The sequence below is a fragment of the Equus quagga genome, chromosome 13 (assembly GCF_021613505.1).
Source record: "Equus quagga isolate Etosha38 chromosome 13, UCLA_HA_Equagga_1.0, whole genome shotgun sequence".
Classification (NCBI taxonomy): Eukaryota; Metazoa; Chordata; class Mammalia; order Perissodactyla; family Equidae; genus Equus; species Equus quagga.
Genome location: NC_060279.1, coordinates 4,679,780 through 4,704,504, shown reverse-complemented (window position 1 = coordinate 4,704,504; position 24,725 = coordinate 4,679,780). Strand labels below are relative to the sequence as shown.

General features: G+C 46.7%; 1 protein-coding gene across 5 annotated transcripts in view; it reads left to right on the top strand.

Annotated features, from left to right (window-relative positions):
* Nucleotides 1-24,725, top strand: part of GPR161 (G protein-coupled receptor 161) — a 52,553-nt gene that overhangs the window by 4,673 nt on the left and 23,155 nt on the right. For all 5 annotated transcript variants that reach the window (XR_006891495.1, XR_006891494.1, XM_046681519.1 and 2 more), the window contains one exon: nt 20,767-21,184. Coding sequence is in view for 3 of the 5 variants with exons in the window: in XM_046681519.1 (XP_046537475.1) it covers nt 20,767-21,184 (418 nt within the window). In the remaining 2 variants the exon portion in view is untranslated. The remainder of the gene's footprint in view (nt 1-20,766; nt 21,185-24,725) is intronic.

Sequence of the window (24,725 nt, the reverse complement as noted above, 5' to 3'; positions counted from 1 at the left end):
GTATTCCAGACCAAAATTATGTGCATTTTAAGTACTGACAGAGTCTTCCAAATTTGCCCTTAAAAAAAAAAAGCTTAATCAATTTGCTCTTCCTAAAATTGCTCCATCAAATCTTTTTCCAGTTTTTTCCATTGAAATGTTGTGATTTCATCAATTGGTGAGGTTCTTTCTAAATTCTGGACTTTAATCCTTCTTTCTTAATGAGTCAAGCATCTTGCCTTTGATGTCTTCTTCCCCAACTTTGCTTATTTTACTTTTGATTGTGCATGAGTGTTTAATTTTTATATAGTTAAAGCTGTATCACTTTTCTGTGTGGCTTCAAGTTTACTGTCTTACCTAGGAAGTCCTCTCCTATCTCAAGGTTAAATTTTCCTAAATTTTCTCCGTTCTTTCTTTGCTTTATTTCATTTAAAAATATTTTAAACTACTGTTTCTTGTCTTTTACTTTTTTTTTGAATTTCCCTCCTCTCCAGCACCAGGGAGGTCAGGGTTTGAATTTGCCTGCAGCATCTATATTTTCGTTCACTTACATAGTGACTTTCTTCACCAGGTCTTAAGGATGAGCTCTTCTCTGGGTGGGAGAAGAGGGACAAAGGGCATTCTGGACTTTGGAAACATTGTCTGTGCAAAGTCACGGAACTGGAGAACAGCAGTGGGTATTGGAGAACTTTGAGTGATTCAGGGTAGCTGAAGTGGAGGGTAGCTGCCAGTGAATGAATTCTGCGGGTGGCAGAGGATGACATGGTACAGCCGGCTTGTGCAGGGGACAGTCAGTCTGGCAGAGGTGGGGGGGACAGATGGGAGTTGGAGTGAGATCAAAGATTAGATAGAAGCGTCTGGTAGTCATCCAGGGGAAAGATGGTGAGGCTCTGAGCTGGGGTCATGGCGGTGAGGATGAAGTTTTGAGTTAGAATTTATGAGATGTCTGTGATAGGGAATGGAAGTGACCAACATTTATTGTTTTACATACGTTATTTCATTGAATCCTAGCAAGTCAGTATGGACATCCAAGGCTCAGATATGTTCATTATTCTACCCAAAGTCAGAAAGTGTCAGTCGGGCCTCAGCCCCGTTGATTACCTGGCTGGAGTGGTCTAGAATGCTCTAGGTTTCTGTCTTGAGTGATTTGAGTTAGGGTAGTGATTTTTTTTTTCTAGGGTAGAGAAAAACATGAAGAATAGCATATTGAGATGGTAGAAGCAGAGATGATGAATTCCATTTTACACATGTTATATCTGAGGTGCCTGGGTGTGACATACGGGAGGAAACATCCACTAGGTGGGTGGATATGAATCTGGAGTTGCAAAGAGTTGTCTAGGCTATAGATGGAGATTTTGGGGGCTCGTTATTTTAGTGGGTATAGAGAGGGAGCATAAAGAGAGGTGAGGTATCAAATAGGACTCTTTCTTTTGCAAGTAGTAGAAAATCCAGCTCAAATTGGCTTAAGTAGAAAGGAAAGTTATAGGCTCAGGTCACTGAACAGCTCAAGAGTGTATTTGGCTTCAGGCCTGGATACAGGCAACTACCACTGCAAGGGGAGGAGACATGGAGGAGGCAGCAGTTAACGCCCTCTGTAGCTGAGGACGGAGAAGGAGTGCCCCGGATGGCATCCTGGGAGACAGGGCCTTTGCCATCCTGGGAGACAGGGCCGGATGACTGCAGGTCACAAGGACTGGTAAGATGGAAAGGAGGGAGAGGCAGGAGGGAGCGGGATCAGAGGAGCCCAGGGAAGAGGGAGTCTCAGAAAAAAGGGGCAATGTCCAAGGTGTCAGGCGCTGCAGAGAGCTCAGGGAAGGGCCCGTTGGATTCAGCCAGGAGGCCATGGGTGACCTTGCCCTGGACCAAGATAGTCATTTATTTTACCCTCTAGAGGGTGCATATTCCTACCACCCAACCCTGGGGATGGCTGGGTAGGACACAGGTGTAGTGATGGCAGTCAGGAAATTTGGGCTTTGCCGATGGTCATGTGTATGACTACGAGTAACTCACTTGACCTCTTTGGGCTTCAGTTTCGTCATCTGTGAAATAACACGACTAGAATGAGTCCATTCTATGGCCTCTTTTAGCTCTAAGATGTTGGAGATTAATGAATCTAATCACTTCTCACCACCTCTGCCACCACAACCCTGGTCCGAGCTGTTGCCTGTCACCTGGGCTGTGACAGCGGCCCCTTAACTGCTGTCCCTGCCCCCACGCTTGCCCCTGCAGTCTGTTCTTCACCCAGCAGCAGAGCGACCCTTTGAAAACACGGGTCAGTCACATCCCTCTGGTGGCCTCCTGTCACATATGGAGTGTAACGCACATGCCTCATGTGGCGCATGAGGCCGTACGGGATCTGGCCCTGACTTCTCGGAGTCCCCATTCTCCTCGGCTCTCCCTCCTCTCCGGCTTTCTCCGTGTTCCTTACACATGCCAAGCTCATTCTGGCTCAGGGCCTTTGCAAGGCTCTTCCCTCGGCCTGAAATGCCCTCGCATCATTTTCTGGTCTCTACTCAAATGTCACCTCCTCGGACAGACTTTGCTGAGCCCCCCACTCCCGGCCCGCCCACCCAGGCCCGCTCCTCTTACCCCGTTGTATTTTTCCTCCTAGAAACTACCACTCTCTGGAATTATTTTATATATTTATTGTTTATTTGTTTGCCGTCTCTGTCCCCCGCCCCTGAATGTAAGCTCCAGGAGAGGAGAGATTTTGGCATCTTGTTCAGCCTGGGTTCCAGCTGTAGCGTAGAGCTCGGCACAGAGTAGGTGTTAGTAAACGCTTTTGGGGGGTAACTGAGTGAGGGATGAGAAGAGGACGCTAGGAGTGTCTGGGAACCAGTGGCGGTATGTGACGGGGGGAGGGGACACCCCCTATTCTTCAGGGCTACGTATGATGGCATCTGTATCAGATATGGTCATCAGAAAAAAATTTATCCAGAGGGGACACTACTTTAAGCTATTTTAAAGTAATATTCTCAATTTTAGAAATGAGTTTAATTAGTTTGCTGGACTCTAGGAGGATAATGAGTAAAGCAAATAAGTAAGGGTAAAAACCAGTTAAAGTAGTTATCACTGTTTATCTCGTGATAGAAGTAATCATCTCAGTCTTATTCTCAGCACAGCTTCTGTCTCTTCTTGGAGCACATGTGTGTGTGTTTATGGAGGGAGCTTTTTAAAAATTTTTCATTGATCTGTTTATTAAGTATATATAGTGAAAAATAAAGTGAACCCAAAGTGCTGCTTAGAAAGGGTTTCTCAGCCTCAGCCCCATTGCTATTTTGGGCTGGATAATTCCCTGTTGTTGGGGGCTGTCCTGCGCATTGTGGGGTGTTTAGCAGCATCCTTGGCCTTAGGTGCCAGTAGCATCCTCTGAGATTTGATGACCAACAATGTCTCCAGGCATTTCCAGATGTCCCTTGGAAATCTGGAGGGGAGGCAGAATCACCCCTCCTTTGAGAACCACTGATGTAGAATATTGGGATAGTGACTGGGTTTGATTGTTATCTGGAGTCTTCTGTTTGGACATTTTCGGACCTTTCCCAGCCGTCCTGGTTCTCTTTAGCTTAAAAAGATAAGATTTGCTCTTTCAGGGTTGGGGTGGTGAGCATGAAACAGCAGCCCCCTTACTTCAGGCAGATGTAGATTAAAATTGCATATTTCTCAGTCAGCTGGTCACCTGGGTGCCTGCAACCGTGACTCAGCCTGAGTGCCTGCGTCGCTGGTCCCTGAAGCAGCTCCTTACTCCTGGGGGAGCACTTTTCCATGGTGACTGAGCAGGTGGGCTTCTGGTCTTGAGCCCGGAGCCCCTGCTGGAGTCAGAGATGCTCCCGTTCCGTGGTCTCTGGCAATGCATCCTTTCTCTCTTCTGTTTCATTCACCTAAGTAGTCAAATGAAGCCTCCTTGGCTTTAATTAAGATTTGAAGGAGGAGGGGCTGGCCCCGTGGCCAAGTGGTTAAGTTCGTGCGCTCCACTGCAGGTGGCCCAGGGTTTCGTTGGTTCGAATCCTGGGCGCGGACATGACACTGCTCATCAAACCACGCTGAGGCAGCGTCCCACATGCCACAACTAGAAGGACCCACAACGAAGAATATACAACTATGTACTGGGGGGCTTTGGGGAGAAAAGGAAAAAAAATTAAGAAAAAAAAAAAGATTTGAAGGGGGAAAAAAGGAACTGATTTTTTTTTTTATGTCTTCAATAAGTTTCTTAAACATTTTTTGAGTTTGTCTTCTGATGGCCACTCTACCAGCCGCTTTCGTGCATTACCTCATATATTCCTCTTGACAATCATATAAAGTAGGTTAATTGCACTCTCTCTGTCCTCATGGAGAAGTTGAAGCTCAGAGAGGAGAGGAGACACACAAGGTCCCATGAAATTCAAACCTAGGTTAGGTTAAGATCCCCCAAAATATGTTCTTTCTATTGACTATCAGATCAAAGTAGATACTAATGAGTAGGAGAAATATAAAATATTATTTTCTCCCACATGCAGAGTGCTGTTGGGAATTCAAAGGGGAAACTGAGGAAGAATTGAGCTATGTGGAGGAGGAAGTATCTTCACCTAAAATAAAAAGTTGTGCAAAAACGTGCATGTCTGAAAGGATAACTAACATATAAAAGGAAAACTGTAGATAGTAAGAGGAAAACTGTAGATAGTAAGAGGTGGCGAGTGTCACTGTGGAGGTGGAATGTTCCAGAAAGCCTTCTTCAGAATTTTGCTCTTCAGGTGGACCTTGAGCTACATGTTAATCACAGTGTCAGGAAGGAGGTGAGTGGCCTGGGAATGGCTAATGGTAGCGACCGCCCAGCTTCCTCCCCAGGCCGCATGGAGCCACCTGCCCTTTTCAGGTGGAGAAGAGGCTTGGTTACGAAAAGCTGCTTGGAATCAATAACATTGTAAACAATGAATTTGAATGTTGTTGACCACGATAACATCTGGAGACACAGAGCAGTAATAGTTCACATATGTGCCAGACGTTATTCATTCGGTCTACAGACAGGAACTGCCACCCGCACTTCGGGAATGCCTGACTTGGAGGATGTGTTAAAGGATAGTTTATGGAGGAAATAAAAACAAAAGGGAAGCGAGACAGCCAAGAAATAGTAACATTCTGCTTTGCTATGCAGGCCTGTGCAAATATCTTCTGAAATATACCTGTTGTCTCTTGGAGAAATTCATATTTTCTAGACTTAGCTTTTTGGAAAACTCTAAGTTAGTCCTTTGATATATAACATTTGTCTTCACTCCTGTATCTACCTTTCTGGTGTCATAAAATCCAATAGGACTCAACAATTTTGCTTTTAAATTCAGCGGTTTCCCTCTTACCACTTAAAAAATGTGAAAGGTGGATGCTGAGCTCTGAGCTGTTTCAAGCGTCCTTCTTTTTCTGGAACATGCCACAGTTACCTGAGCCACACAAATACAGTGAGCGTGTCCTTGCCTGGCAAAGTGCTGAGAAGTAGAGAATCAGCTGTCCCCAGAGGCGCAGGAGGAAATGACACACGTATGACCGAGGCCACACCTGGAGAACTTGTGTGGGGGCCCTCCCTCGGGGCTTTAGTAAGCTGGACAGGGAAAACGCCAGGTAAGTATACTTTGCGTGGGGAAAAGGGGCGCCCAAGGTTGGAACAAGTTGCAGAGAAAGTGTGAAAAGGAAGGAGAGAGTCCGCCAGGCACATTTGGTGTAAGAGGATGGCATTCCCCCGGCTGCCTTGAGGAATCACTGTGTTTCAGGTCATCTAATAGAGTCTCCGAGGTAACCCATCAGCTGAGTGACTGTGGGCAAGCTCAGCAGCCGTCTTCGAGGTTTCAAAAGAAGGCAGTTGCTTTAGAATTGATCTCTAAGGTCTTTTCCAAGTCAAAATTCCATTTATCTTGGTATTTAATGACCTTGAATCATCATGAAAATCACTGTGTTTTGTATACTTTCTTTTAAAATATAGAGAAATGAATGATAGATTTTCATGTATTTTGCTTGAAGGCTTAAAATTTACGTAAACTCTTTAGACTTTTGATGTTTTAACGTGATAAAACCACCAATTCGTAAACTCAGCTATCCAGAATGAGGCATTTCCAAGGATTAGCTCTAGTTTTAGTGCATTTTTGGAAGGGACATTGTTACTGGAGACCCTCTCTTTCTTTTTTCCCTTTTTTTAAAGATTGGCACCTGAGCTAAAATCTGTTGCCTATCTTCTTTTTTTCTTCTTCTTCTTCTCCCCAAAGCCCCCCAGTACAGAGTTGTATACTCTAGTTGCAGGCCCTTCTGGTTGTGCTGTGTGGGACGCTGCCTCAGTGTGGCCTAATGAGTGGTGCCACGTCCACACCCAGGATCCGAACCGGCGAAACCCTGGGCTGCCAAAGCAGAGCGTGAACTTAACCACTGGGCCACAGGGCCCTTTCTTTCTAATGATTAGAGTCTGTGATTCAATGTGGAGTTATCATGGGACAAGGTGAGCAAGTTAGGGTAATGGAGTTGTTTGCTCTGTGGGGTCAAGGGGAATGGGACAGGAGTAGGTGGGACAAGGGATGGATGGCTATATGAAGACCCCATAGCACCAATCCTTACCAGCAACTGGATTGCACCATAATATTCATACACAGCACAGTTTGCCTTCCTCAACATCTCTCTTCCCACCTTCGAACTACGTCAAGTTAGGATTGCTTTTTGTAGCCTGTAAAGGGAAAGGAAACTCTACCCTAAAGATTTAACCAAAAAGAGTTAAATCTAGCTAGTCTGGGTGACTAGCCGTGGCTGGGCACAGTGTGTTCACAGTTTAGTAGGTGACTGGGCCTACTTTAGTCTTCCTGCTGTGATCGCATGGGACTTCCAGCCACATGGTCATAAGAGGCTGCTTTACTTTCAAGCACTGAGTTTGAGTTCCAGTCAAGAGAGAGGGATAGGAAGAAGAGCAGAAGCCACAGCTGAGTCTGTGCCTTTTTATCAGGAAATGGATAGCTGTTTGCTACCTTGTAGACTTCTGTTGACTAGAACTGGGTCTAAAGGCCACCCAAGCTCTGTGCCACTGAGTGTATTTTCGTAGGCAAATTTGCTGCCCCACATTGAGTCAGGGTTCTGTTGGTAGGGGAATGGGGAGAGTGGATATTGACTGGACAACGCATGGTGTCTGCTACGTCTGCAAAAATAATTCTCTGAAGGCAAGAAATGCCTAGTGTGCCAAGATGTCCAGGGTCCCACTGTCATTCATATATTTATTTATCACGTATATTAAGTACCTACTGTTTGTCAGGCACTGTTTTAGATGCTGACCAGAAAACTTACAGACCTAAAATTCTTTGCCCTCACATAGCCTACAGTCTTGTAGGAGATAAAGACATTAACAAGATAAATAAATAAGTATACACATATGCACTAAGGAGAAAAAGTAAAGAAGGGAATGGGGCCATAAAGTGTTGGAGAGGGGTACAAAATGTTAGGTGGCCTCGACTGGAAGGGCTTTGCTGAAAAGATGATTTAAGTTAAGACCTAAAGGAAGTGAGAGAGCAACCTACAGAGATATCTGGGGAAGGGCATTCTAGACATAGGAAACAGCAAATGCAAAGACCCCGAGGTGGACACATGCTTGACGTGTTTGAGAAATAGTGAGGAGGCCACTGTGGTTGGAGTAAGGAGTAATTTTTACTGTGCGGTTGGAGCAGTGATGGAGAGGCTCATCCTGTCCGGAGCTGCAGGTCTTACTCTGAGTGATACGGGAATCCTTTTGGGCTTTTGAGGAAAGCAGTGACTTCTTTCTTTGTTTTGACCTCCGTTTGAACAGGCGCCCTCTGGTCGCTGTGTTGAGAATGGGGGCAGTGGGGATGCAGGTGGGCTAGTGAGGAAGCTGTCTCAGTAGTCCAGAGGAGACAGTGTCGCCTGGACCAGAGTGATGGCAGCGGAGATAGTAAGACATGGTTGAATTCTACACACGTTTCAGAAGTGGAGCCAGTAGATTTGCTAATGGACCAGATAGGATATGTGAGTCAGGAGTGACTCCAAAGCATAGGGTCTGAGCAGCTGGAAGGATGGGGGCACCATAACAGGAGATGAAGAAGAACGTGGAAGGAGTGGGTTTGAGAGGGAAGAGGTTTAAGTCTGGTTCTGGGCACTGTAGGCTTGTGATAGCCCAGTGGAGATGTCGATTAACCAGTTGGATGGACGAGTCGGCAGCCCTGGGGAGTGGCATTGGCTTCTCTTCTGGAGCAGGGCTCCTCACCAGACTCTTGGTCCAGTTGCCCGGTGAGTCACCACAGCCACGTCTGGCAGCAGCCTCCGGTAGCCTTGGAACGGTGGGCACTTCTGACCTGGCCTGACCCGGCTTTTCCTCTGAGTTTGCTGGGATCCCAGTTCTCAGCAGGATGGCCGTGGGCCAGTGTCTGTGGAGGCTTTCCCGAGGCTGCCCTAGAAAAGCTGGTGTTTCTGCTCTTCTCCCAGCCAGGAGAAGAGCGGGGTCCAGGCTGGGGTGTCCAGTGGCCTGGCGAAGGAAAGGCAGCTGCCTCGCGTGCAGCTGGAGAAGTTCTTTCTCTAGTCGGGTCTTGCCCGACCTTCGGGTGGCTACAGCTCCCCCAGCGCTGTGGTCAAACCACGGCGGCTTTCCCGCCCTTTCTCTTGGGGCTGAAGACTCTCCCTGAGTGAGTTGTCCTCATCATGACTTCGGCGCGTTGTTTGTGGATTTGCCGGGTCGCTGACGTGGCCCCTCTTTCCGTGTTGACCGGGAAACAGGAGGGCGATGCTGGCAGCTTTCAGAGTCGCTGGTGGCCTGGGGACAGGCCAGTGGCCCTTTGGCAGACATCAGCTGACGGTCTGTGGTTCCGAGCCCAGCTGGGCTGAGGACTGAGCGTTCCTCACGTTCTCCCACGTGCGCAGCAAAACTGCTGCAGGTGAGCTGGGGGAGCGGAAGTCGTGCTTGTTTTAGCGTGTGATCTGGGGGCTGCGGCCCATGACTGTTTCATTCAGGGCGCTTTGCCTTGGAAGTCGCTGCTGGACTGGTCCCCTGTGAGGAGTCGGCCACCCAGACTCCGCCTCATCGCTGCCCGCTGCGGGAGGAGGTCACTCTGGGGGCTGTGTCAGCCGCTGCTCTTCTCTCTCGGCGGGTGAGACGCCGTGAGGACGCCTGACCTCCTTCATTTCATGACTCTCCAAACGCTGAGGAGACAAGTTAAAGAGAAGGTGCTCTCGTATATATTTTTTCAACCTTTTTTGTTGTGGTAAAATACACAGAATATAAAATTTACCGTCTTAGCCGTTTTTAAGAGCACAGTTCAGTGGTATTAAGGACATTCGTATTGTGCAGCCATCACCACTGTCTGTCTCCAGAACTCTTCATCTTGCAAAACTAAACTCATTGAACGACTTCCCCTTCTCGCCTCCCCTGGCCCCTGGCAGCCAGGAGTCTGCTCTCTATCTCTGTAATTTTGGCTAAGCACCCAAAATGGGTGGAATCACACAGTGTTTGTCTGTTTGTGACTGGCTTATTTCACTTAGCATAACGTCCTCAAGGTTCATCCATGTTGTAGCACATGTCAGAATTTCCTTTCTTTTTAAGGCTGAATAATATTCCGTTGTATGTATAGACCACATTTTGCTTATCCATTTGTTATTCAGTGGACCCTTGGGTTGTTTTCTTGTTTTAGCTATTGTGAATAATGCTCCTGTGAACATGGGTGTTCAAATATCTGTTCAAGATCTTGCTTTCAGTTATTTTGGGTATATACCCAGAAGTGGAATTTCTGGGTCGTATGGTAATTCTATATTTAATTTTTTGAGGAACTGCCATGCTGTTTTCCACAGTCACTATACCATTTTACATTCCCATCAGCGGTGCACGAGGGTTCCAGTTCCTCTGCATTCTCGCCAGCACTCGTTATTTGCTACTGTTTTTGTGTGTGTGATAGTAGTCATCCTAATGCATGTGAGCTGGGAGCTCGTTGTAGTTTTTATTTCATGATCACTAATGTTGAGCATCTTTTCATTTGCTTATTGGCCATTTGTATATCTTTTTTGGACACAAGTTGTTTTTTTGTTGTTGAATTTTAGGAGTTCTCAATGTATTCTGAATATTAATCCCTAATCGAATATATGATTTGCAAATATTTTCTCCCATTCTGTGGGTTGCCTTTTTACTCTGTCAGTTGTGTCTTTTGATGTACAAATTTTTTAAATTTTCATGAAATCCAATTTGTCTATTTTTTTTGCCTGCGCTTTTGGTGTCATATTTCAGAAATCATTGCCAAATCCAATGTCATGACTTGGTATATTTTTTGTGTTATTCTCAAGTCTTATTTCCCCTCGCCCCCGCATTTATTTGCTTCTTGGATTCTTTCCCTCTTTCAATAAAGGAATTAGACCAATAGATCATAGCGTATTTTAGACTTAGTAGGTCTTTATTCACTCATGCCACAAACAGGGAGAGTGTTGCAAGTAGAGGACAGGCAGAAGCAAAAGCCAGCTGGGAATGGGGGCACATGGCACAGCTGGCCGGAGCAGAAGGTCCATGAGGGGTTGGAGCGTGAGAGCTCTGGAAGGCAGCGGAGGCCACTCCACATCCAGGCTCATCTGCTGTGACGAATGGATGGATTGAAGGTGACCGGGAGTCTCACCACCATAGGACCAAGCTGTAGAGCTGCCAGCTGCTGTTCTCTTGAACTAGGCACTTAACCTTTCTGAGTCTCAGTTTCCCATTTTACTCATTTAACACTTATGTGGTACCCAACACTATTCTAATCCCGGTACAAGTGTTAACTCACCGATTTCTCCCACCAGCCCTGTGAGGTAGGTACTCCTGACCAGGAGTATTATCCCCATTTTGCACAGGGGGAAGCTGATGCCCAGAGAGGTTAAGTAACATGTCAAGGTCACAGAGCCAGCAAGTCGTGGAGCTGCGATTTGAACCCAGGCTTTCTAGTTCAGAGTTCATGCTCTTAACTGTATGTTATGCTGCCGCTCTGAAATGGGGAGAAGAGCAGTTCCTGTCTTCAGAAATTATTCAGAAGATCGAATGAGAGGATGTATGTAAAAGTGTATGGTGTGTTGCACATCGTTATGCAAATACCGATTATTATTAGTTAATAATAATTAAGTAACACTCTGGAAATGGGTGAGATTCTCTGGGGTGTAGGAGAAAGGAAGGGGTTGGGCTCTGAGCCTTGGGAAACGTCTGTGTTGTGGAGCAAGAGCTTGGTTTTGGAAAGACATTTGACAGACTCCCTGTGGACATCTTGTGGAAGGATCAAAGACAGTGAAGCAGTCCGGCCTCCAGCTCCTACAGAAGGATGTTGGGAAGGGCAGTGAGGTACTCAGGTTGATAATGTACTTGCGGGGGACCAAAGTCAGGTCTGTAACACTGGCAAAGCAAGAATTCAGACAGGGCCCAGGAGGTCATTTGGGGCTCTGACTAGCTGCGTGTCCTTGCCCTGGCACGTTTTCCCAAGCAGACCAGGGCTCAGACCTGCTCTCTGTGTGAAGTGAGAGGTTTGAACCAGGACGTTACTAAGTTTGTGGTGCCCTCGTGGGGACAAGAGCAGAGTGCACTGTGCACTGTACCAGACTCTGGCCTGGCTGAGTGGGCTCATCTCTGGGCTTGCAGAGGCCGAGTCACTGCAGCCACCGTCTTGGGAACAACTTCCGTGTGAGTGCCAGGGAAGGAGGGAGGGAGGGAGTGCGGGGAGGGGGCCCCAGGATCCTGTGAGGTCTGCTGGCTCTCAACGAGCTGTGTGTGGTCTGGTTTGTGGGTGGGATGGGGGTGGGGGCTCACAGTCTATCTCAGTTACCTTAGTGCAAAACGAGGTGATTGTTAGAACCTTCTTCCCAGCTCCATCCCCCGGCCGCCCCAGCTGGTGATTGATGTGTATAAAGTGCTTTGAGGTGCTGATGTGCAGAGCCCCTGAGAGTACAGCCAAAACAGCTTGACAGTGACCTCACCTGGGCTTGTTTGAAGTGGTGTTTAGGGCTAGTTCCCCCTGGAGGGTTGTTTATTTGAACATCTTATGTAGCTACCTGTTGGCATTCCACTTCTTTAGACGAGGGCAGCGGGTGGTCCCTGCTTTTCAGGCTCTTCATAAAAATGGGAGGCTGCAGAGGAGGAAGTGAACACTGCCCCGTCCGGGATATTTAAGGAGATCAGAAGAGAAGCACATGCTGAAAGAAACTCCTTTCTCCAGCGAGGACTTCTGGAGGGGACTGGTGTGTCTTGCCCTGTCCAGCCGCCCCTGTTGGAGAGATGCCGACAGTGCTGCCTTCTCCTGACCAGCAGGGCCTCCCGCACCCGCGGAAGCTGGGCCTGTTGGTGCCCCATTTACCAGGGGTGCTGTCGAGGTGGGGAGGCCTCCTTTTCCTTGTAGTGGCTTGTGGATTGGGACACGGATCTCCTGATCCCAAAGAGACTGCGCTCCTGAGCGTGGAACGCTTCCCTGTGCTTCCCTGTGAGGACAGTCTGCCATACTAGGGCCCACCCGTCCACGGGTGCCAGTTCCATGGCAAGAGGCAAAGGGTAAGACGGTTTCAAGCAGGAAGCTGAAGGCAGATCTGTGCTTGAGGAGTCGGCCTAACCTTGAAAAAGTGAAGGTTCCTGGTACCAGTGTCTGAAGAGGTGGGGTCTTGACGTGTGCAGATCATGGTGTGTCAGAGTATTTATTAGTCAGGATTCTTTAAGTGGCAAATGCCAGAAACCCGGCTGAAGTGGCATAACTGAAGGACAGAATGCACTGGTTCATGAAACTGAGAAGAATAAGAAGATTCAGAATTTCAGATTATTTCATCAGCGTTTGCGGATGGATTTATTGGTTCTTTGTAGGCAAGTCTGTCCTCCATCAGTTCCAGCCAAAGTCCTGGGTCATGGGACCATGGCCCTGAAACACAGGAAGGGCGGTTTCTCAAAGTAAACTCTTCAAATGGTAACACTGGCCTGCAACGCAGGCTCATTGTGTGGCACACGCTGTTCTAGGCACCTCATACAGACGACCATGGAGTCACTTAGTCCTCACAGTGGCTCTGTGAAGAAGATAGAATTATTTTTATAGGTTAGGAAACAGAAGTCAACTAAGCTTGGGGAGCTGGGCTTCAAACCCAGGCAGTTTGGCTCCAGGTCAGTACACTTCACCACCATGCCACGGCACCTTCTGACAAATGTGGGCGACAGCCATACACGCAGGGAAGAAGTCCACTACAGGTCGATGGGAGTCAGAGAGTTCTAGGTAGAAACTTGAGGTGAGACCACAAAATAGCCAAATTTACACAGTTAAACAAGACAGGGATAACCCACCCTTACGTTGTAGTAATTCTGTCCTTGCAAAAAAGGAGTTTCTAGAATTATTTCTTGGAAGTTACCTTGCAAAGCAGTTTGTCAAACACGATAGATTCCTGTCTCAATATTCTATAGGGTTGCTTTTTTTTTAAACCCAAAATAATATCGATCACTCACTTGAGTGACAAGATTTGACTGTCAGTGACTTGAGGCTGTCCCCATGGTCTAATCCAGCAGATGATTCACTGTCACTGGGAACAGTCAGGAAGACTGAAGGAATTCGAAAAGAAGAGTGACGTGACACACTGAGCCGTGACAGTAAAGACAAGCAAATGCACAGCCTTCCCCGGTGACCTGTCCGGGAGGGATAGCTGTCTTTATCGGGAATAGTTTCTGATACGTTCATTAAAACCTCGTGCGTGTTACAATCATGCTGTTTCTCGAAGCTGCAGCACGAGGCGCTGTATTTGGTCAGGGCGGGGCGTAGTGAGTGCGGGAGTTGGAGACACCTTTGTGTCTGGCGGTGGAACTGGCCGGGAGAGTGGGGATGTGAGTCACTCTTGAGTTTGCTTCCATCCGATGGGCCCTGGCTTGTCAGGCCCTGGGGAAGCTGGCTGCCTGCCAGGAAGCCTTCCCTGGCTGGGGCATTCCAAATCCTCTCGTTCTTTAGAGGTGCACCCCTGGGGGATGTGTTGGGGCTTGTGCCTTCCCCACGCCAGGCCTCCTGGCAGAGGCTGGGATTTTGGATTTTCCTGGGTGGGCAACTTTTGGCCTCCTGGGAGACATTGCACCGAGGACCTCAAGGATGGTGGCCAGCCCTGGGCTCTCTGATTCTGCAGTTCACTGATGTGCCTGCCACCTGGGTCGCTGCAGAGTAGCAAGGTCAAGCCGTGTTTTATTCCTTTTTTTCTGTCTTTTGGAATGATGTTTTGCAGCCTATTTTTATTCTTTTAGTGGTTACCTTCATAATGTTAACTCTAGTGTTTGACTTAACAGTGACAAAGTTTTGAAGGCTCGTCAGTCGTCATCAGATAATTATTGCGTTCCCTGCTGTGTTCCAGGCCACGTGTCCAGGTGCTGGGGAAGCAGCCGGAACCAAAGTCTCTGCCCTGAGGACTCTCTGACTTGGAATGTTTTTACTCCAACCGCACCTTTTAAGAGCTTCCATTTTGCATAGTATTTTAATTTCATCTTGTTTTCAAAGCTCCCAAATTAGCTACTTTTGTAAAATTTGTTGTTGACGTTTAACTTTTTAAATTTAAATTTAATTTAAAAAATTAATTAGAGAATTAAATAAAAAATTTTTGCAGTTCTTCTTTAGATTTATCCACATATTTGCCAATTTCTTTTCTGACAGTTGATTCTTGCACCCCCACCCCTGAGTTCTGGATTTGGTGTCCTTCATGCGATATGTGTTTAAATGGATCGTCCCATAAAGAGTTACTGGTGAACATGCAGGTTTTGTGCCTCGAAAGTATGCTGTTCCCATTGCCCGAATGATGTTACAGAACTTTAGGGCAAGAGTTCTTTTCCTTAGCTCTTTCAATAGATTATTCCACTGTCTTCTTCAAAAGAAGAGTCTGCTGTTTATCTAATTGTGACTTTTTTATGGGAAATTTACTTTTACCATTTTCTCTATCTTGGCGTTTGTTAGTTTTCATTGTGATGTGCCTTGGTGTAGAATTTTTCTCATTTATTCTTAGAAGTTGATATGCTCTTTCATTCTGAGGACTCGTTTCTTTAATTCTAGAAAGTGTTCAGTCAGACCTCTAAATACTGCATCAAACTTAATGTAGACGGTGTGGGTCCAACCTAGTGTAAGGTGGTGGATATTTTTGCCTGAAGTAACAGAAACCCAGCTGAAAATAGCTTTAAAAACAATATTTAACAATGTGTTATTTCACATAACAGGAGGCCAGGACGAAGGTGACTCCGGGATTTAAGTCAGCAGCTCAAGGATCCAGTCTTTCTTCTTTCCACGCTCAGCACCTCTAATGATCCCCAGATGGCAGTGCCGCTCCGTGCTCTCTTTGCCATTAGAGTCATTAGGAAAGGGTTTTCCTTCCTAATGTCTTTGTGAGATCAAAGCAGCTTTTCCCAGAAATCCCCATCCACCCTTCCCAGGCTTCTCCTGACGAGTTTGCCAGAATTGCAGGGAGAAAGGAAACACAAAGATTAGGTCAGACCAGTCAAGTTCCAGCTCCCAGCACTAGGGACAGGATCAGCCTTCTCTGAGTCACCGGGAAGAGGACTGGACACGGAAACAAGGTCAGGTCTACCAGTAGGGAAGAAAAACTGAGAACGGTTGTTGGGTGGGCACCCAACAGTGTCTCTACCCACTTCTCTCTGATCTCTCCTGCTGCCACTTCTGTTGAATACATTGGATCTTCTTATTCTGTCCTTCAGGTATCTTGACTTTTATTTCCTATTTTCATTTTCTTAATCTTTTTTATTGCATTCTGGGTAATTTCCTCAGAGCTGTCTTCCAGTTCACCATCTTTCTCTTTAATTAAATCTACTATTTAGCACATCCATTGAGTTTTATTTTATTTTATTTTTATTTTTATTTTTTGAGGAAGGTTAGCCCTGAGCTAACATCTGCTATCAATCCTCCTCTTTTTGCTGAGGAAGACTGGTCCTGAGCTAACATCCATGCCCATCTTCCTCTACTTTATATGTGTGACACCTACCACAGCATGGCGTGCCAAGCGGTGCTATGTCTGCACCCGGGATCCGAACTGGCGAACTCCACACTGCCGAAGCAGAACATGCGAACTTAACTGCTGTGCCACCAGGCCAGCCCCTCCATTGAGTTTTTAATTTTGACCAGTAAGATTTTAATTTCTAGAATTTCTGTTTAGTTCTTTTTCACAATTGCGTATTATTTTTTCATGATGTCTTATTTTTGCATTATGATTTCTGCCTCTTTTCCTTGTAAAGTTCTTAATTTTGTTTTATAGTCTCTTTCATATTCTTCTATCAATTCAAGTTCTTGGAGTTTTGATTCTCTTTTTTTTTGTTTTGTTGATGTTCCCTCATGGTGAATGTTATGCTCTTACTTCCATGAAGTATTTGTTTGTTTTGTGAGTGTGGAAATTTACTACAGAACCATTTTCTCTTTACTTCTGCAAGCGTTAATTTTTACATGGATTTATTAGCTCGGACTTCTGTGCTATGCAGAAGGTATAAATTTGGTACTCTCATCAGCATGGCACATGACTCAATGTTTGATTTCTCATGGAAAAATTTTTTAATGCTCCACCCAGAGCCACAGGTAAATGACTATGTTTTTGCTGCTTCCCTTTGCCAGTGGGAGATGTTTTTCTAATCTGTTTTTCATGGAGGGAGCAGCCCTTCTAGAATCCACTCTTTATTCCACTTTTCTGTCTTGTGGGGCCCAAAGTCTTTCTCCCACATAATAACCCAAGCCCTGTGGGTCTTGAACTGGGTCTAATCCCCTTCTGGTCACAGGTGTGAGAATATAGCTCTGGCTTTGAGTTTTCTCTGTTTCTCTTTTCTTTAAAGATTTTATTTTTCCTTTTTCTCCCAAAGCCCCACAGTACATAGTTGTGTATTTTTAGTGGTGGATCCTTCTAGTTGTGGCATGTGGGATGCCACCTCAGCATGGCTTGATGAGTGGTGCCGTGTCCGTGCCCAGGATTCGAACCAGTGAAACCCTGTGCTGCTGAAGCAGAGCGTGTGAACTTAACCACTCGGCCATGGGGCCGGCCCCTCTCTGTTTCTCTTACCTATGGATTTCCCTTTCTTTTATCAAGTTTGGCTTTTTAAAAAAATTTTAAGTCATATTTGATCCATCATTTCTATGAATTTGGAGTTGGAAAAATGTTCACATCAGCTAAGTCCACCATGTTGCCAGAAATGATTCCCATAATAAGTGAAAAACACTACATTTTGCTTGAATAAAGTGGTTATCCCTTATAAAGTGCTTCCTATTCATTGTCTCATTTGCCTTTTTTTTTTCAATTTCTTCATCTTTCTGACTGCATTCAGGGAATTTCCTTGGTTGTACCTAATTTTATATTTATATTTGAATAGTGAGTTCATGCTGATAACCTCCAGTAGCCAGCCTAACACCGCAGGGTCCCCTCACCTTTCCCTGTTCTGTGATTTGCACCTCCTTTCTCCCGTGGTGAGAAGCATGGTCCCTAACGTAGGCTGTGTACCCAGGTGCTCTGCGCTCAGAACCCTTGTGAGATCATGGTGCCATCACCAGCATCTGACCTACCGAGTCAGCCTGGTGGTGGTTTTGTTTATGGAATACATATCATGAAGGCTTACAGTCAAAATACTGTCTTCAAAAGCTACCTGACTTAATTATTTTCTCCGTTTATGTTATCAATCTAATACACAGGCTTATTTTTTCTGTTTGCAATCAATTTTGTTTACTTTTTGCATCCATTTTTATTTAATTTCTTTTATTATATAAAATATTTACATGGCTCAAAAATCAAAACTGTAAAAAGTACTCAGAGACATTTTACTTCCATTTATGTCTTAGTTTCTGGTTATTTTTCCTGTTTTCCTTTTTGCATAAGTAAACATAAACTTACGTGCAAATGTATTCTTATTTTCTCTTCTTTCTCACATATTTCCAAATTGGTTTTTTACAACTAATGCCTCAATGAATAAAAAAAATTTGTGCATCTGTTATTTCATATTATGGACTTCTGTCTTCAACGTAAAATACCTAGAAACGGAATTTCTGGGTCAAAGGGCACATGCACATGGGGTTTGTCAGGTCTCGCCAGATTGCCCTCCACACCGCTGTTCTTTTCTGCATCCCCATTGGAGTGTGGGAGAATGCCTGGTTGCCCATCGCTTCACCAACAGAGTGCTGCCAAGCTTCTGGATTTTTACTGGCCTGAAAGGAAAGAAATGGTATCTCAGTGTAGTTTTAATGTGCATTTCTCTTATTTTGAATGAAATAGGGCATCTTTTCATATGTTTAAGAACCATGGCATATCCTTTTCTGTGAATTCTGTTTATGTCTTTTATCCCCCAGTTTTATTGAGATATAATTGACATATAACGTCATATAAGTTTAAGGTGTACAACATAATAATTTGACATATATTTGAGAGAGGTGTATTTTGTGAAATGATTACCACAGTAAGATTAGTTAACGTCCATCACCTCACATGGCTACAAATTTTGTTGTTTATGTCTTTTATCCACTTTACTATCTGCTTTTTTCATCTTCTCTCTGTTTTTTTTTTTTAAGATTTTATTTTTTTCCTTTTTCTCCCCAAAGCCCCCCAGTACATAGTTGTATATTCTTCGTTGTGGGCCCTTCTAGTTGTGGCATGTGGGACGCTGCCTCAGCGTGGTTTGATGAGCAGTGTCATGTCCGCGCCCAGGATTCGAACCAACGAAACCCTGGGCTGCCTGCAGCGGAGCGTGCGAACTTAACCACTCGGCCACGGGGCCAGCCCCTTCTCTCTCGATTTTTTAGGAATTCTTTATAAACTGGAATGATTAGTCCTTTTTCTGTGATAGAAGTTCTCAGTATTTTCTCCCATTTTGTCATTGTCTAATGACTCAAGTATGTTTTCTTGACCACCGTGTTATCACCTGTGCAGTTGAGAATAATATGCTTATGTGGGGCCTTATTTTGAGACACCAATGAATAATTTACTTATAAGAGATAAAAAAAATCCAGAACTCACAAAATAGAGAAGAAACCCAGAAATATCCTTACAAAGACACAGAGATAGAAGGCATGCCTATAAAGTATATTCATGGCACAAAGCTGGAGTAACTAACATATTGCATAACTGAATCATTTAAAATTCAGAATATTTTAGCAGCCTGGAAATATGGGCCAAAATGCACAAAATAAAATTTAGTGAAATGGTATTTTGTATTTAGGCTCAAAAACATTAATTTTATAAGTTCAAGTTTGGGGACACCTGCCTTCACAGAAATTCCTGTGAGTATAAACTTTGAGTTTCAGTTGACCACACACTTATGTATATAAGCCCAACAGGATGATGTAGTTGCTAAAAGAAAATGCATTCTTAGAGTGAATAGCTGGAGGAAATTATCCTGATCATGGAGAAAATTGCCCCTTTGGACTCGACACTTACCAGACCGCATCCAGAATGGTACGTCCAGTTTTGGGGACCACACATCAAAAGGGTCGTAGACATTGTGAGCAAGTGCACAGGCAGGGAGTCTGAGTTAGAGAAGGGTCTGGAAGTCGTATCAGGAGCCCGGGAGATTTAAGCTAGTGAAGGGAAAGCAAGTAACTTGTGGAGTATTTGACGGTTGTTGGGTGCAGGAGAGGTTGGAATTATTGGCCCTGCTCGAGCCAGCGGGCCCAGGGTCTGTGGTGAGAACCCGCAGCACTCAGCTTCACTGTGAAGGGAAACTCTAACTGGCATTCAGGACTGCTGGTAGGGGGGCGCTGCCTTCTTCACCCACCAGCTCCCTGTGGCCAAAGGCACGTGGGCAGAGGCGGCAGGTGATGCAGGGGCCTGTCGGGGGGAGGCCCTGCTGCTGTGTGTCGGCAGTATGGGCACCGGGGTTCTTGTTGTCTGGCTCACGGAAAGCAATCTCTTCTTCCTTTCTGGTGTCTTCTGTTGGGAACAAGAGCAAGTGGGAAAAGTGATCTGTGGGATTTTTTGGCTGATTAAAGTAGATGAAAATTTGGGAGAAAGCTTTGTCTGTAGGATTTAATGTTAAAATGTGTCAACCTTGAGTTTTAGCCGGGATCCTGAGCCATGTCCTGAGAGCAGGGCCTGCACCTTGTGGAGAATGGTGTCCGTTCTTGGAATCGTGGGCCGGGGCCTCAGCCTGTGCCTCCACTTACCCATTTATAATTAGTGCTTGGATCCTGGCCCTCCTTCTCCATGTCTGATGAGAGCAATTAACGATGTCTCAGTATGAATTATGCTTGTTTAAATTCTGCTGAGGGACCTCAGTATAGTCCCTATGATCAGCGTATTGTCACACTCTAATGGACACATGAATCAACTGGGGAGGAAGTTAGAATGCAGATTCTGATTCTGTAAGTCCGAAGTGGGCGTGAGATTCTGCATCTCTTGTAATTTCCAGGTGATGCTGAGGCTGCTGGTTCAGGGACCAGCTGAGTTGCCAGGGTCCAAAAGCATCCCCCATAGACCACTTGTAACAGAATCACCCGCCCTCTGCTTGTTTAAAATGTAGATTCCTAGACTGAACCTCCGCCCTCTGGGACCAGCATCTCTAGTGGTGGAGCCTAAGAATCGGCTCTTCCAGCTGGCACTCCAGGTGATTCTTAAGTGCATTAAAGGTGTGAGCCACTGGCCTTGGGGCTGATGGATCGGGGGTTTAGACTGGAGAAATGCATCGTTCCAGGGGACACGCTGAGTTGCACACGAAGTTGGGTCTAGAAAACAGGCCACTTATGAAGACCTTGAGTGGGGAGGACTGGCCGAGAGTCTCTGGACTCGGTGGGTGACCTGGTCCTCAGCTGCTCTTCTGTAAAGTGCGTGTGATATGATTTGACGAATCTTTTCCTGTCCCCTGGTCTTACCTTGTTTTTCCAGTCGTCCAGCATGCTCTGCCCACCCCACACCGAGGTGCACTGACCATGAGCCTCAACTCCTCCCTCGGCCACAGGAAGGAGCTGAGTAACCTCACTGAGGAGGCGGGTGGTGAAGGGGGTGTCATCGTCGCCGAGTTCATCGCCATCGTTATCATCACGGTTTTTGTCTGCCTGGGCAACCTGGTCGTTGTGGTCACCTTGTACAAGAAGTCCTACCTCCTCACCCTCAGCAACAAGTTTGTCTTCAGCCTCACCCTGTCCAACTTCCTGCTGTCCGTGTTGGTGCTGCCTTTCGTGGTGACCAGCTCCATCCGGAGGGAATGGATCTTCGGTGTGGTCTGGTGCAACTTCTCCGCTCTCCTCTACCTGCTGATCAGCTCAGCCAGCATGCTCACCCTCGGGGTCATCGCTGTCGACCGGTAAGCTGCCCCGACTTAGAGAACTGAAGAATTAAGGCACGTGTGCAAAGGGTGAACCTGAGAGATCATCTGGTGTGTGACTTTCAGGCTGTCTTAGTTCCTTGGGAGGGTGTCGGGGCCTCTGCCAGGAGAGGAGGAGAAAGCAGAATTCTGCCTCTTCTTCCATCTTCCATCCATTCAACCAGAGCACCTCTGGCGTTATCTGATCTATATTGGATATAGTTTTATTTTTTAAAAGAGATTCTACTGCTTAAAAAAAACGTTCTAGAGGGGCTGGCCTGGTGGTGCAGCAGTTAAATTCACACACTTGGATCCTGGGTGCAGACCTACACACTGCTTGTCAAGCCATGCTGTGGCAGGCATCCCACATATAAAGCAGAGGAAGATGGGCATGGATGTTAGCTCAGGGCCAAAAAAGAGGATGGGCGGTGGATGTTAGCTGAGGGCTAATCTTCCTCAAAAAAAAAAAAAACAAAAAAAGTTCTAGAAACCTCTGATTCTCACTTTATAGATGAGAAACAGAAGGTGGGGAAGGTGTCGTGTCTGAGCACACATTAGGTCCAGGTCTGTTCCAACGTGCTGCCTGCTGTCTGTTGCTTTGGTTTGGGCCAGAACCAGACTGGGGAGCCCACAGAGGTGCTCTCACTGCCCACAGAACAGAGGCTGTTGAACTCAGCCTAGGTCGGGAGGCAGGAGAGTGGGGAAGGAAGACAACCCAGGGCATCAGGACAGTGGCACCTGGGAGAGGTGGTGGGCGCTTTTAAAAACATGGGTGTCCCTTCCCAGGGTACAGCTGGCTCAGAGTGCGGAATGGCCCCGCTGGTGTTCCTCGGCGACGCGTCTAGCGGGTCTTTTCAGATTCTGCAGCGTGCTGTCAGCTTTCGCTCTGCCTGTCTTGTAGGCTTTGGCAGCAGGTTCCCACCCTCTAGATTAATCTGGTTCACGAGGATTCATCACAGGCGAGGGTTTGACTTCATAGGTTCAGGTTCTGTGTGACTTGGGGAGGAAGCTAGCAGTGCAGTCGGGGAAGCACAGAGGGAGCTGGCCAGGGATGTTGTCACTGGTGACGAAAGTCCCCCAGCTCTCTGGGGCCCGTCAGTCTTTTGGCCAATGTGTGGTGTCTGGATTGTTCATCTAGAGAGCAGGCCTCCACGAGGCCCAGGGCCAGAGTCCCGTCGGCTCTCTGCGGCTGTGGGGAATGTACTGGTCAGAAATAATCAGTTCGCTCTTCTGAATATCTTTTTTCCCCAATAATAAAAGTGATTCAGAAAGTATAAAGGATAAAATAAGAAAGATCCATAATCCCACCAAGCAGCAGCAATCACTCTTTATGTTTTTAGCATATCTGCCTCCAATGATTTTTGGCTGCGTACAGTACATATATATTTTCTTTTAGGAAGATTAGCCCTGAGCTAACATCCGCCATCAATCCTCCTCTTTTTTCTGCTTAGGAAGACTGGCCCTGAGCTAACATCCGTGCCCATCTTCCTCTACTTTAGATGTGGGACACCTACCACATCATGGCTTGCCAAGCGGTGCCATGTCTGCACCTGGGATCCGAACTGGTGAACCCCGGCCCACTGAGGTGGAGCATGTGAACTAAACCACTGCACCACGGGGCCAGCCCCCCCACCCCCCGCCCCAGTAAAGTTTTTAAATAGGCTCGTGACACACGGGGCCTGCTTTGTCTCTTAAGCGATCCTGAGCATTTTCTCCCACCTGCAAATATCCTTTGAGAACGTGATTTTTAGAGTCATGTGGTAGCCTCTCCTGTGGTGGTGGTGGTATACTTTGTTTTTGTGTTCTCCTGTCGGCCTGCTGTCAGATACAGCACTTTGGAGGAGCATGGATGTTTGTGGAGTTGTGTTTTCAGTAAGCGTGAACACGCTTTCAAGCTTCTTGATGTGTAACAGGCTGCTTGCCCTTCAGAAGGCCGTACGGACTTTTGCTGCAGAACCGTGTATTAGCGTCCTTTCAAGACTGATTAGGTAACACTAAAAAAAATTGCAAGTTTGTTGGCAGTCGGGAGGAATAGGATCTCACTATTGTTTTTTAAATCACTAATTTTTGTACGCCCCTTCCTGGGCCCTGGGTCCTGTGGAACGTGCAGTGGGGACGCACAGCTGAGAGCGGGGCTGGGGAGTTGATTTTCGAGCGCCTCTCGCAGAGCTGTCTGTGGCAGGATGCTCGGGAGACAGTGCCCGCTGTCTGCCATCGTAGCTCTGGGAGGCTGTGGATGGCTTGCTTGCATCTGGGGTCTAGATAAGCGAGGGTGAGATTTTTCGCCAGAGAGCATGACAAATCCTCAAACCATGCCACCAAAACGCACCGTCCCAGCGAGGGTTCACCTCTTTCAGTGCCTTATTCTTTCCTGCCGGGAATATTTATGGGATGTCTGTTCTATGAAAGGCCCTGTGCTGAATCCTCGGGTGGTAGGATACGACATGAGCAGGACACGGCCCTGCCCACCAGGAGCTTACAGTTTCGTGCCAGAGGCTGCCCTGTGTGTGACGTGAGCACAGAGCGGACATACCCGCGCTGCCTCTCCACTCGCTGCTTCTCACGGCGGGGCTGGGAGTGCTTCGGGGGAAAGGGGCATTTGAGCCAAGTCCTAACAGTGAGCAGGGTCATACAGGCATGGAAAAGGTGGAAGGGGCCCTTCTGACTGAAGGAGCAGCCTCCATTTATTCGTTTGATACACAATTAGTGAGCACCTCATGTGTGCCTGGCACGGTGGCTGGTGCTGGGATCACACAGCTGAGTAAGATGAGTAAAGTGCTGAGGAATTCGCAGTGTAGGGGAGGTGGACACGTGAACAGATAGTTTCAGGATCGTGTGATGCGTACATGGTGCCGGTATGTTTAAGGTACTGTGAGACCGCAGAGGAGGGAGCAGGACCACGTGGCAAAGACGCACAGCGTTTGTGCTAATGCACCTGGAGGCCAGTGGAAATGGCTCTGGCAGAGGTGACACGTGCGAACAAGTTGGCCCACACTCAGCCCACTGGGGCTTTAGTCCGGGCACCCCAGGCCCCACGGGTCGGCCCCAGGGCCACCAGTGACGAGCCATGAGTGGAGAAAGGACTTCCACCTCACTGTGACGAGGACACGTCTCGAGGCCTGGTTATCTTTGGACAGTAGTTCATTTCCGCCTGCAAGCACAACAAGACGGATTCACAGTGCTCTGGCCAGATCTTTAGGACTAATATGCAAACCGCTGTGAAATTTGGTATCCTCAAATAATTTCATGGCAGATGCAGTTTGTTTTCTCTTCTTGGTCATTCATGTGGCGTAAAAATACAAATTGACTGGACCAGTTAACTTGATCATGTTCGTATAAATGACCACGGTTTGACTGGGTCTTTGTGTGCTCCTTCCTCTGCCTTCTTAATTTCAGTAAATTAATTTTACTGGATGTTAGTAATTTTGGAGGTCACGTATTTGCTCTCTATGTTGGAAACCTAGAGATGCAACTCATGTGTGTGTGAATGAGAGCAAGTGACAGAGACAGAGACGGAGGGAAGTGGAGGAGGCAGGGAAAG